The following is a 14,461-nucleotide window of genomic DNA, read 5'->3' on the forward strand; positions in this document are numbered from 1 at the left end:
CCAAGCCTGGTTATCTTTATATTAGGTGTACTTTAGTTTCCAAGATCGGCCATGGTCTTTCATATACAGTAGGTTTACATGTTTACCAGAAACTCTATTCCAAAGGAAACATTGTATATTTTTGTAAAATTTGTTGACTGGATTTTATACCTTTTACCAAGTTTGACAGTTTACAAAAGTCTAAGTAAATAGTGTAAGTTCTGCTCTTGGGTGGCGAGCATCAGTGAAAATACTTTTTTTCTCTCTCCTGTTTGAGCTTGTCGTCTATTGTGCACTCTCAAGTCTTTGTTCCACATCATTCTCCCTCCCTGATGGGGGTCTAATTATTTTATTTTTGTACCAGAGAGGGTGAGAGAGGTGATGGCTGGTAAACACAGACCCAAGCAGAGTCCAAATTAGGGCAGCAAACAGACGCTGCCAAAACCGAGGCCAATGGCTTCTTCATGTCAGCTTGTATAAAGCTCTGCTTCACTGCTCTTTGAAACATCTCTCTGAACTCTATTATGATGGCCGACAGGTGCAAACGCGCTACAACGGCCCAAACCTCTTACATTACGATAAACAAGCTGCACTTTCAAAAGTTATGCAAATATAAAAGCATACATTTGTAAAAACACATGCAAATGAGGAAACATCTTCACCAAGTTGTTAACAGATGTAATACGCAGAGTTTACTAAAAGTGCTGCATCCATGAAACGATGAGTTACGTATTGTAACCCTAGTTATATAAGCACAGGCGGAGCCCTCTACTGGACTCTATGGGTAATGCCCTTGACCTTACTATGCGAGTGTTCACCTACTGAGATATTTATAAACGTAGCCGGCCCCTCGGGGCGGGCCTACCTGAATGCGCGCGCAGGCCCACAGTATATAAGGCGGCCTCGCCTCCCGACCGTCATCCTACACCCTCTTCAGCGAGCGGCATAGGACAGACAGGGCCCCGAGTAGAGGGCGGAGCCTGTGCTTATATAACTAGGGTTACAATACGTAACCCATCGTTATATCTCACAGGCTCAGCCCTCTACTGGACTCTATGGGTACAGTGGGTGGAGCCCTGATGGATATACTCCCTGTCGTTCAACAACCCATCACACAGCCCCTGACCGGCTTTCTGGTTAGCAGCCACTGCACCGCAACCTCTCCTCCCTCAGCCATGACCGTGGAGGAGCCGGGGCCGCAGTTTACTTGGCTGATAGAGCACACTCAGACACGCTTACCTCGCAAAGGGTGTGCATGGAAAAAACAGTGAGGAAGGCTCCCCCTGCCAGGCTGTCTCAGGCTGTCCCTCTCAGGAGCCAAGCCTGGAGAGGTTGGCCCAGATAGGGTAACGCCCCTATAGAACCTGCTCCCTGAGACATCACCCCCAAGACCTGAGGAACTGCCCAGGGCTGGCCCACCATCATCTGTGTCACCTCCGCGAACCACGGCGGTCTGGGGCCACTAGGATGACCGACAGATGTTCTCGTCTCACCCTCTCCAGGAGGAGATGTGTCTCCAACTACGGCGACACATAGTAGGCCTGAAAGTGCTCCATGCGGTGCCGGCGGCTAAGTTGTGGTAGCATCCGGCAGGCATTACAGGAGGGAGACTGCAAGCCGTCCCCGGCGTGTTCAGGCCCCAAAAAAAACAAAACCCTGCAAGAAGCTCAGAACACAACGCCACTAAAAGTGACGTCTGTATCATATTAAGTATTAAAACAGTATATTTGAAATGCTACGTTAGCTAGCTAGCTTACTGCAGATCTGCAATCAAATCAGAAGGAAACGGGTACATTGTTAAAATTATATTTTCATTTTAGGTAACATTTTATGTTATCCAGTGACAGTGGGCCAATTTTATAATCCCTGAACATCAACAAGGACTCTGTGTTTCCGTTGTTTTGAGATTTTTGCAGCACTTTATATTAACCTTGCGCATGTTTTATCATGTCGGTGAAGATGTTTCTTCATTTGCATGTGTTTGGGTTTTTATATATTAGTTCTCTATCTGTGTTTTTTATTTTTGTTTTACTTTTATGTATGCACCATGACATCAAGTCAAATTCCTCGTACGTGTCAACCTACCTGGTGATAAACCTGATTCTTATTTGCATCGTATTTGAAACTGCACCATGTTTCTCCTAATGCTAGTGTTTTTAGCGTTTTTTCCCGTCGGCCACCGTAGTCCATGAAAAACAATCGTTCGTAGATGAAATGAAATAAATGAGCTGCGAAACATTTAATAATATTAATTGGAGATTTATTCAGGTCATAATTACACATTGTCTGAATTAAATATTGCCCCTAACATTTTGCACAAACAACTGGCACGGCAGTGCAAAACAATACAGCAGGTGGACAGATAAACGTGCTTTGATACAGATCATTTTCATCTTGTATGTGTACCACGGACCAATGAGAACACAGGCGCAGATATGATGCTTTATGAGTACCATCAGACAATCCAAAAAAGAAGCTTGGAATATTAACAAATGTTCATATAAAAAAAGTCTTTGTAAATAAAGCACAGCCTTTGGAAAAACATTACAGTGCATAAACTACATGCAGTCAACAAAAGGGCTAAACTCTGTATGTAGTAGTCTACCACGGTTTGAAAGTACATGATCTCAGTGCTGTGACATGCCACATATCGGAAAGGGTAGCAACATATTGTCAGTTTGGTCAGATTACAATGGAAAAACGACACAAAAAATACTAAAATGAAGACATTTTATCCTGCATTGTAGTAGAAATTCCATTTTCTTCAGCAAAGACATGGGACAAGCCTCGCTGATTAAAACTTTAAAACAAAATGTTATATAACACCATGCCATCCTTTTCTAAATATTGCTAGTGGATGGATGTGCTGATACTAACGTTTTGACATGTTAAGTACATCATTACATTTCAAGTACATAAGCAGAATGTGTCCTTTACTATCCTGTCAAGTGATGTATTGCTACTGTATGTGCAAGTGAAGTTAAAAAAAAAAAAATCAAACATGAGAGTAGATCACAGTCGTCATAAACCGCTTTATAAAAACTCTTCAACTAAATACGTTGTGGCAATTATCTAACGTTTGGTGCTGTCCTTCAGCTTCAAGACAATATTTTCTCAATGGTTAAAAAAAATTATCTTGCACAACCTCAGGATGTAGAAGTGATTTCTCAGTCAGAGGAGTGCTGTGAGACTTTGAAATCATTATGCGAGATTTCTGCAAGATATGCAACTTAAAAAAAAATCTGGACTGTATTGCAAACAAGTCTCTCGCTGTGTCTCTCACACTCAGTTCCAAGTCAGCCAGTTCTTAGAGTTTGAGCCTAAAAAAGACTTCACTGCTCTCTGGGGGGGACTGGGGCTGTCTAGGGGACGGGGTTCTGAGGGGGGCGAGCTGACTCAGCAGGTCCAGGCTGGTGCAGGGACTTTGGGCCACGCAACACGCGCCTTCAGGGTTCCCCCGCTCCTCGATGGGGTTTGTGAGACTTCCACAGCCCAGGTTGAAGCTGGCACTCCTGCCCTGGGCCAGGCCCTGGAGCCTCTGCCGCTCCTGGGCCTTCTTGGCCCTGTTTGCGATATAGCGCACCCTGCTTTGGCTTCTGGAGGAGGTCCTTCTCATCAAGGTCTCATCCACAAAGTCCTCCTGTGACTCTCTGGGTCTGGTTTCTGGGGCAAAGTCGCTAGCGGTCAGGGGCTCCACATCCGTCAGCTTCCGGAGCTGCTCTGTGAGGTCGCTGGTGGGCCGGGACTTCTGCGGACTCCCCCTGCGGAACTGGTCTCTGAGGGGCCTGACGATGAAGCTACGGCTGATACTGCGGTACTTACTGTCAAAGTTACAGGAAATGTCATCGGAGGTCAGATCCCCGAGGCTTTTGGACATGGAAGCTGTAGCTATGGGGGTTTTAGCCGGAGGGGACGGCCTGCTGGGGGATGACTGCTTGAGCCCCTCCATGTAGAGCCGGCTCCAGGTGTGCCTCCTCTGGGTCAGTCTGTTCAGAGAGTCCACAGAAGCCTCCTCGGGGGGCTGAAGGGGGCGGGGCTTAAGCTCATCTCTCGGGCACTCGCTTTGCTGGAGATTGGGGTTAGACTTGCTCTTGCTGACTTGCGGGGTATCGTAGGAGACCAGCGCTGAGTGGCGGTAGTTGATCCAGTTTGGGTCAGAGGGGCTGCTGGCTGTGGGGGGGGCTGCTGAGGTTCTTCCTGGCCAGGTTAGGCAGGGACAGGTCGATGACGGTGTCGCTGGAGGAGATGCTGGAGGAGGAGGACATGCTGTCTCGGTGACTAGCCGGGTCCAACTTGCTCCACAGGCGGTCGTTCATGGTGGCGTCGGTGCAGACCTGCGGTACTACCGACTGCCCCGTGGAGGCTACACCCACCAGGACATGGCCCTCACGTTTGGTTCTTCTTACCGGAGAGTGGGATGGCATGGAGCTAAAGAGGGCTCTCCTGGCTGGGGCTTTCTCAGGCGCAGGGGCGGCGGGGGGTCGTGGAGGTTCTGTTACAGCGGCGGCCTTCACCCTGTGGTCAGACTTCACCTCCGCTGCTTCACGGTTCTTTTCTGTCAGGTTTTCTTTCTGGTTTGGTGAGCGCTCCATGAGAGAATCAGCGCCTCTGTTGTTCGGGACAACTTGTGATGGTTCAGTCTTCTCAGGAGTCAGAGGGAGCAACGTGGTTCTGGAATTGGTAGTTGGTTTCTTAGGGTCTCCGCTCACCCTGGTAGGAGAGTATACCGCACCGTTAGAAGGAGCGGCCAATAGGTGGTCTGCGTTTATTGCTGTGGATTGCAGTGGAGAGGATGAGGAGTGATGTGAAGACAGGCTGTCTTCTGGAGTGGAGACAGAATGGATGACTCGAGTGGTTCTGGCTGCGTCAGAGTGTAGTGAAAGAGGAGCTGGTTTCTGCACTGTGGAACAATCTGAGGAGAGAGAGCACAAAGAACTATATTACTGTCTGCAGGGGTGGAACAAGTGCTAATCTCTTACTTAGGTAAAGCAGCAACACTAAATATAAATAAATAGTAAGCGTCTTGCATTCAAAATCGTACTTAAGTTCAATTGGCATAAACCCATTTCAGATATGTTAACCTATAATTATATGTTCATGATTTTAAATGATATTTTGTTAAGTAACTAAAGCTGTTACATGTAGTGAAGTAAAAAGTACAATATTTATATATAGGGTCATTTACATGCAGAAAAAGCTACATAACACACTACAGGAAAGGGAAACAAAGCCTAATAGGGCCCCTTTAAATGTTACACATAATTAGAGCTTTAATACAAAATCCAGACCATCAGGAAGTAGGTTTGTAAACTTTGATAGATGGTTCTTTTTGTCTCTCTTTTCTCATGTGTTTCTTAACTAATCAATCTAAATGTATTTTGTTTTTGACCATGTTCCTGGATCTCACCATTTAACAGAAAAACACAAAACAGTGTACAGGCCACGACACAGACAAGTGATTCTAGTGATTCTGTGCACGACACAAAGCTTCATGAATAATGTTTTCCCCTCCCCACAGTGAGTGTCCCAGCACCGTTATACAAGTATGTAAACACACACAGCTGGCTTTTGGTGAAAATTCAACAATGTGTGAAAATGTAGAATCATTTGAAATCCTTGTCACCCCCCACAGGTGTGACACATGGGAAATGAAGCATTTAGGTGAGAAAGAGATGGGGAAGTGAAGGTGAAGGTAGCATGCGTTCAGCGGTTTACCTGGCTCTGGTCATCCCTTCAATTCTGCACTAGTGACAGAGAGAGCGTGCAAACGGGACAGAGAGGAAAAAGGATTTTAGCAAAACTGGAAAAAACAGGGAGAATGGAGGCAAGGACAGAGAAGCATCTGAACAAGAGACGTTATCACATATTGATCTGCAAATCAACACCAGAACAAACATCACAGCTTTGTTCTACAGTGAAGATAAAGTAGAGGTTCATCATGACGTGTTGACTATCTGCCTGCATTATATTATAAACAGATGTCAGAACACATGATCTATTGAAAGAGGCCAGAACAATTCCAAAGATACTTGTTTTTCGCCACTAGATTCATCACAAGATAAACCGAGAGACGCTGGTGGGGGGGGGTTTGGATGGAGCAGCAGGAAGTGGACTCTCCTGAAATATGTCATGTGAGGGAGGAAGAGGAGTTTCCCCTGGACACAGCACAGGTGTCAGGGTCTTGTGACTTCCATCTGTTTAAACTGCTCTTAAATGAACACAACAACCATTAATCATCACTAAGCTGTGAACAATGTCTTACAATACATGAACAGCTGCAGTGAACATACAAAGAATACACACTGAAAGTGTATTCCAAAGTTAACATGGATATCGATTTGTGGGTGTGTACTATCTGATGGAATAACATCATCTAGGGTTACCCATTCATTTCCTATGGCGGTCATATTTGACCGGGAACACCATAGGTGGGACAAAGTTGACTAAACCACTCAAAATTAAATCAAAGTGGTGGACAGCAGTTTGAAATGTTCAAAGTCCTACTGTGGAGGATATCAGAAGGCTTTGAAGCAATCAAATGTTAACACAATATTTATGATTGATGAAAGTAGTACATCTGTCAGATTTGAGCCAAACACGACAGGAGTGTTAAAGATGGAGTCGCTGTATAGTTAAGTGGTTAGAGAAGGCGGCTCATGTTCTGGTAGTAAGTCCCTGCTGCGGTGGACGCAGGTTTGAATCTGGACTGCGACGTCATCCCCTCTATCTCACACTTTTGATGTTGTCACTCTCCAATGAAGGCTAATCCGGCCCAAAAAAACTAAAAACAAAACCCTATTCTTTATGGGAGGCTGGGTTCAATAAGGTCGTCCGCCAATCCAAAGGTTGTTGTTTTGATCCATAGAAGTCAACATGTCGTGTCCTTGGGGAAGATACTTTACCCCAAGTTGCTCCCGATGGCCATCAGTGTGTGAGTGTGTGTCGATGTGTGTGTTAGTGTCCTGAGCAGGTGCACAGTCTATGGCAGCCTCTGAATGCTGACCTGTACATGAATAAGCACTTTGAAGGGTTGCTAAGACTGGAGGAAATCACTTTATAAATGCAGACCACTTGCCATTTAGTTAGAGGCTGTCGTTTATAAGACTGCATTATCTTGAAAGCTATGAATTGAAATTCTTCATATAGAGATTAAATATCAGAAGTGATTTTCAGAACAGTGCAGCACAGCCCGATAATGCAGTGTAAACTGTTCTTTTACAATTAATACTTTTAAAGAGAATTAGATTCTGTGTCGAACATTATGATTAAAATGGAAATAGAAAATAAGACTTCATTTATCGAATTTGTTATATGTAAGTTATGAGAAGTCTATAGAGTACCTTGGTGACTAGCATATGGTTCAGCAGACAGTACACCAAACACTGTCAAAGTTATTCTATGTTAGATACATATAATTGCATATTTTTCCTTGCACTGTTTTTATTGTTTTATGTCTTAAATATATCTTTTTGTTGCATTATTTTAGGGACTTTGGACTTTTGGATTGTATGTGCTGTATTTAGTTTTGAGCTGCCCAGGGCCTGATGTTTAGCAAACCGCTATAATCTGGTACAAAATATTTGATCTCTTTGAGATTTATGTTCATGGTCCCCGACAACTAAACCAATAAACTGAACTAAACTACTTCTATTCATTTTAGGTTCAAAACTTACCACTTCTCTCATCTGTCATGCATGGGCAGTGTCAGATACAGTCGTTTAGGATATAGAGAAAGCATTTAGTAACATTTCTAGAATCAATTCTTTGAAATCGTTTTAAGGCTTAGGTGAAAATAATAGCTAGAACTGAACTCTATTTGGGAAAGAAACACATGGGAGATCAGATCGGTCCTTACGCTCTCAGGGACACGTGGGGATAACAAGGTGTACATTTAACGTAGAGGGATGATTCTGACAGCATTATGCTACCAAACCTTCAGGGTATTGGGATGTATGGCAGCTAACTGAGGTCTACGGGAGACAACAGGTCCTCTACAGCCACGACTCGGCGTCTACTGGGTTTCTGCTAACGCTGCTAACGTATATCTTACCAGCGAAGAACATGGGAGTCTTATGGCGTAACTCTTCCATTTTCTGGGCGAACAGCGCGTTCATCTCGCGCTGCAGGGTGCCTACGGCCCTCTTGCGGCTGTCGAGGACAGAGCAGGGGGGCAGCATGAGGGGGGACTCCAAGCTGCTCAGACTGCTAAAGCTCCCGCAGCTACTACAGTCGCTGAGTGACAGACCTTCGTGCTGGTTAGCGAAAGGCGCTAACATTGAGGTGCTAACGGCGCCGTAGTTGGGGGGCGTGGCCTGCTGCAAACAGAGGTTGGTCCTGCAGTCTGGTGTGGCGGGGCTTGGGGGGCTCCTCCGGGGGACACTGTAGGACCGGGGGCTCCTCTGCGGGGCGGCAGGCTGACGGCGGATGTGCTCAGCACCCAGAGTCTGCCTGAGTTTGGATCTAGGGAATGGAATAGGTCGGGGGAGAGACTTGGGCGAGTTCTGAAACTGGGCCTCTGTGTTTGCCCTGGGGAGGGAGGGGGTCTGCTGGGGCTCTGAGTGGGTAGCGGGGGGCTGGGACATGGTTACAGGATCTGTCTGTCTCTTGATTGAGGAAGTGAGGCTCTCCTGTCTCTCCCTATCTTCCTGCTTGGATCCCTGCCTGTCATTCACCTTCCTCTCAGCCTCCGGACTCTCCTTGGAGCTGACCACACAGGTGATGCAGTTGGAGGAGATCCCCACCCTGCCTGTGCTATTCAGAGCCACGCGGGCAAACACCCCCTGCTTCATGTCCAGAGGGTCATTAACGTGAGGCCGACTGGCCCGCTTCAGAGGCTCCGTCATGGCTGTTCGCCGAGCAGAAACATGGCTCTTACCTTTACCCTTTTCGGGGTGGAAAGCCCCGTTGGTGTCAGGACGCTCCCAGGGGCCCTTGGCTGGGTGGGATGCCAGAGATTCCCTGTTCTGTGGGGGTGTGGGCTGGTGAGAGGCGCCGGCAGAGGCCTTGTCCCTGTCCTCAGACTCCCGGTCTTCACTAGCACCCTCTGAGCTGTAGTCTTTGGTGTCGATGGCGATCTCCGGGAAGCCCTTCTTGACTTTGGGCTGGCCTTTGGTGGGTGCGCTGGCAGTGCGGCGCAGGAGGTGGGCCCCGAACGGGTGCTTACGGCTGTGCTGAGCAGCAGCATGGCTGTCCAGGGAAGCCTGCTTTGGGTTTCTGTGAAACAGTCCTTTTATACCGGTGGCTGCTCTGGCCTGGCAAAAACAAAAAACACATCATCATCGTCAGAAACACAATGGATCTTAATCAAACAAAAGGATTAAGGCAAAGGTCATACAGGGACAATGTTTGCCATAATTCATGTGGCACTAGCCCACTGTATTATGCAATGATACATTTAAAAGTTATTGTAAATTAAGCATGCTTAAAAACATTAATATCCATTTACAGAATGATTCATCATTGTGTTTTACATGATCATCCAGCAGTCATTTGACAACGTACACATCTGAATACAGCAGCTGTTATCCCAGTAGTTAATAGTTAATCAGTCAAACACATGCTTGAAGCTACGTGTTAATGTTTAACACGAAGAGCAGCCCAGACTGCCAACAGCTGCTGTGTGTACACTTACAAAATAAATCACATTTTGATACTTTCCAGTTGTTCAAACTTACACCATCAGAATAATGAAGATCCTTATCACATAGAATATTTGAATTTCAAAAAATGGTGGCTTTAAGATGATGGGAAAAATACAGATAAGATTTATCTTTTGTAAAAATCAATATAAAAAGAGGTTACTGAAAACGTATCAGCAGAATAACAGTGTGGTTATTTGCTGTGTCTTCAGCTGCTGCATGGTGAGGTGGGACGTCACAAACACAGGGCACGAGGGATGACAGTGATAAGGACACTCAGACAATGACATCAGTGACTGTGAAATCAAATGTCATTTGGACGAGTTTAAAGAAATGCAAAATGGAGCTTCCGTAGTTACCAAAATCTATTGCCATGACTTGTCATTAAGCGTTTTAAACAATGTGAAAGTAGTAGATCCAAAGAGTCTGACAGTTGACCACTGTGGTGAAATGCTAACTGGACAACTTTTAACAGCAAAGCAACAATAAGACAATAGCAGAAAGAAAATAAGTATTGTGGGAAAACATTTGAAGTGAAGGCTGAAGTGAACATGAGAGCCACATTCCAGACCGATCCCTACAAACTCCCATCTGTAGTCTGACTCAGCTGAATGAGGCTCCTTCTTTCAGGTGGGGGGTGTAAATACAGCAGCAAACTTTGGGACGAACTCACCTCTCTCCGGCAGAAACAGGAACTGCCTAACTTTTTCTAACCATGGTTTCGAATCAGCATTTCTTTAGTGGCGATTCTTTTTAACTTTCAAAGCACTTCCAACGCTTTACCCAGTTCTCTTTATACATCCATGGTTAAGTCAGGACCTACGCAGACTTCCTGTTTGAGATAATACACTTGTCTTAGCCAAAGATCAATAAGCTCAATGTTATTGCTCTACCTTAGTTCATCTAGTAGCTTACTGAGATAAGTCCAAACATGTTTTGCCTAATTTACTGTAAGGCTAAAATCTGCATTTTCAGAGCATATATCATCCGATGATTTTAAGACTGACTGACAGGTGTTTATATGATGAGCCACGCTGCTTTAGAAACAAGGAGAAAAACCAGACATGATGCTTTCTTCATTTCCTTACAAACATCAATCATCCAACCGGTATAATGGGGGTGTAGCTGAAAACCAAGCATCAACCAGCAGTAGAATGCTTTGAAAACAAGAATTTGATTGCATAAAAAACTGCAAATATTACACAACACTGCAATAATTTAATATAAATAAATACCAAAGAACTGGGCTGCAGCTTGAATACAAATATAATCTGAATAGGCCGTGTCAAGAAAACAAAGTGACCGACTTATGCCTGGCTCTTTAAAGTCGTTTTTTAGGGGAGAAAAACCCTACAAAATGATGAAGAAAAACAAGGTCAGAGCAAACAAGAGAGGACTGAATGTCCTCAAAGGCACTGGAACTGAATACCCCTGCAGTGCAGCGCGCTGAAAAACTCCTGAGCACACAGGAAAAAAGCCAGAAACAACAGAGTAACAAAGTCCTCCAATCTGGAAGACGTCCTGACACACACCGCTCTCTCGTCTATCCAACAATTGACTTTGGATCTACTTGGAAGGGGGGGTGTCAATGGAGAAGCAGGCAGGTCAAGCCTTCATAACTCATGTGAGGCATGAGTTGGCCACGTACTACAGTACACGTACTGGCAGCCAACTTGCAGTTGGAGGGGGCTGTGTGTGTGTGTGTGTGTGTGTGTGTGTGTGTGTGTGTGTGTGTGTGTGTGTGTGTTGTTGTGGTGGTGGTAGGGGGGGGGGGCAGGTGGCTCATGCAAGATGCCGACTGGGTCTCACTACACCTGAGTTTTGAGGGGCAGCTTCAGGGCTCCTAAATATTTCCTGCCTCTAAATGGAGCGTTTGGAAAAAGAGGGGTCCACTGAAAGCACAAACAGACACAGGAAGAGAGCGAAAATCAGAGGGGAGGATGAAAGAGAGAAAAGATTGGGTTGGGTGGGGGGGTCAAGAGAGAAATCACAACAGTAAGCACAGGGCAACTGCTGAGAAAGAGGAAGTTCAGAGTAAGGACAATATGAACAGCAGAGCGGTCATTTACAACATGGCAGCTGAGTGATTTTAAAATGAAGGGTCTAACTGAAATAAGAGCAATAATAGACACTCAATATGTCTGCCAGCGGACCAACCCCATTTCACTGAGAAGGTGACTCAGCTAAAATGTATGCATTGTCATATTAACAATGGACAGGGACAACATACAAAGTTGTAGAAATCTCAAAAAATGCTTTGTATGCTGATGATGTTAATATATGTGTAACCCTGCTGTATCAGTTCACCACCTCACACAAATATCACTCCAATTGAGTGGTGCAGTAACGACTGATTTTTGTAGGCCGACATGGAAGTTAGCATTGCTAGGGCTCCTTGCAATCTCTAGAAGTAAAATGCTAATGCTAAGCTAAAGGTGGCTAATGTTATACGTGATGACATATAGTAGTTTAATTAGAAACTTAGCAACCACTGTTTTAAGACTTGAACATATCTTAGGCTTGTGTTAACCACATAACTTATTTCTGGCTTCTAACCAATAAACACGTTGACAACGAGACGAGGGACTTTTGATTCATTGAGGAAGGGGGCCTTGTGATCAGATACATCCACGAAAGATCCAATATCCATGAACAACCTTATTCATTAAAATATTAAAATACTGTTAATTTACAGGGTAGGAGAAACATCTGTGCCTTTTAGAAAATATTTGAGGGTCTAATCTGCTGTTGGGTTTCTGAAGCTTGAAATGACCTTTTAGAGAAGGATGTTTGTAGAGAATAAGAGTGATAGAGAAACACAAAGACAAGAAAAGACAGAGTGAAGCTAAATAAACTTGATCTATAATGTATAATTATCTATAATTCTCTTTGATCTTTCTACTAACCAACATCAGGGCTGGGAGAGTTACTTTAAAACTGTATTCTGTTACAATTACTAGTTACATGTCAAATGTAATCAGTTACATTATCCAATTATTGTAATATAAAAGTAGTAACCTGATTACTTTCTGTTACTTTTGGATGACCTTATATCAAATGCAATGCCAAGGAGAAAATAAGATGTTCTTTACTTAAGTGTATTATAAAGACAACAGAGCAATGTGACCTTAGAAAAGAGGAAGCCAAGATATTTAGAATGAAAAATGTGTCATCTTCAGTTAGGCTAGGCCTACAGAATAGTTTATTTTAATAATGTCCATCTGAAAGTAGCCTAAATGAAAACCACAAAGACAATGCAGGCAGTACGTCTAATATAATATATCGATCTTTATTATAAAAAATCTATTGTAACATTGTAATCCTGGTAGTAATTTAAAAAAAAAAATGTAACAGAGATCTGATCACTTTTTTTAATATAACTGTAAGGGAATACAGTAAACTTTTTTTTGTATCCTGAACATGTCATTCTGTTACATGTTATCTGTCACTACCCAAGCCTTTGCAATATACTAATGTATGACACAAAATGTGATGATAACGGACCTCCTGACTTGTGTATGACATGTTAAGTCAATTATATAAATGTATCTATTTCGCTTTTTAACGAGAGCTCCTGAATGAAGTACATGAGATGCTAAGGGCAGACTTTGGTGCTTTTCGTTATGACACTGTGATAACAGACTCCATATGATGTTTGACAGATGTGCATGGAGAGAACTATGTAGGCTTTTTTTGCTGAGCTGTTGCATTTTAAATAGTGATCATTTATTTAGTACATTTGTTAAAAATAAAACTCAATAAACACATTCAATTAAAAATAAAACAAGTTTAAGTTCCTTATCAAATCCGTTTTGTTAATAAAAATGATTGGCCGATATATCGTTGGATATTCATAACTGTGTATTAAATCCAGAATAAGTTTTATAATAAAAAAAAAGTCCTACTTTACAATAATTCATATACTTCAATAACATTTTTTTGATGAATTTCTCACAAATGTTCAGCTCCCTCCTACAGTTGTACCTACCTTACCAGTGATGTCATTCACAGCTACGTGAACAAAGATGGAAGCCTCCTCCATACCTTCCAAGTACACATGGCGATAACCTGCACATACCAACACACACACCAGGGTTAGGAGTCAAACACAACAGGGCAGATAGGAACCGCTGAAGATAAAAACATGTTATATCAATCAGCAGTGAAAATACACATATTTTTTAATAAAAAGTATTTAGATAGTCCGTAACGTAGCATTGTTATAGAACAGATCAGAAAAAACAAATCACTAGATAACAGGTCATTTTAAAACTGAAAGGTATTGTGTTCCAAAAGGCTTGGTACTGAGCCCACCGGTGGATAAGGCATTACGCAGATGACCCTCACCATTTAGTTTCCATTCATTCTAATTATTTAGTCCTCTCTCCTTACTGTATGAATATAAATAAAGAAAAATGTTAATGCTAATTTCTTAGTTATACATAAACATGACTCAATTTATTTCAAAGAAAAGCACTCAATTGGTGTTTTTTCATTTTATTGAGCTATTTCACTTGAATTGTATTTGATCAGTATGGGATACTGCGAGACCAGTCAATGAGACAGATGCTCTTCACCAAGGAGTATATACTGAAAAAACATATATAAGAAATATGTTATAGTGTATTTCATATTTAATTACTAGATTTTTTATTTGGTGGATGCAGTGTGAACATTAACAACACTAAAATCTAGTTTCAGGGAAGATGGAACCCTTAAAGGGGACCTATCATGCAAAATGCACTTTTGTACGTCTTTTATACATGAATATGTGTCCCCGGTGTTCCAGGGAACTCACCAAGTGTCAGAAAACACAACCCTCTCTATTTTCCTCCATACCCAAA

The 14,461-nt window shown here is 43.2% G+C and overlaps 1 protein-coding gene across 1 annotated transcript in view; it reads right to left on the minus strand.

Moving 5' to 3' along the window:
- Window positions 1–2,216: 2,216 nt before the first annotated feature.
- Window positions 2,217–14,461, minus strand: part of plch2a (phospholipase C, eta 2a) — a 243,904-nt gene continuing 231,659 nt past the window's right edge. The window contains 4 exon segments of the mRNA XM_034145637.1: window positions 2,217–4,145; window positions 4,147–4,891; window positions 8,855–9,230; window positions 13,606–13,685. Of these exon segments, the coding sequence (XP_034001528.1) occupies window positions 3,287–4,145; window positions 4,147–4,891; window positions 8,855–9,230; window positions 13,606–13,685 (2,060 nt within the window). The 3' untranslated portion in view covers window positions 2,217–3,286.

Source organism: Trematomus bernacchii, unplaced genomic scaffold, assembly GCF_902827165.1.
Source record: "Trematomus bernacchii unplaced genomic scaffold, fTreBer1.1, whole genome shotgun sequence".
In the NCBI taxonomy this organism is placed as follows: Eukaryota; Metazoa; Chordata; class Actinopteri; order Perciformes; family Nototheniidae; genus Trematomus; species Trematomus bernacchii.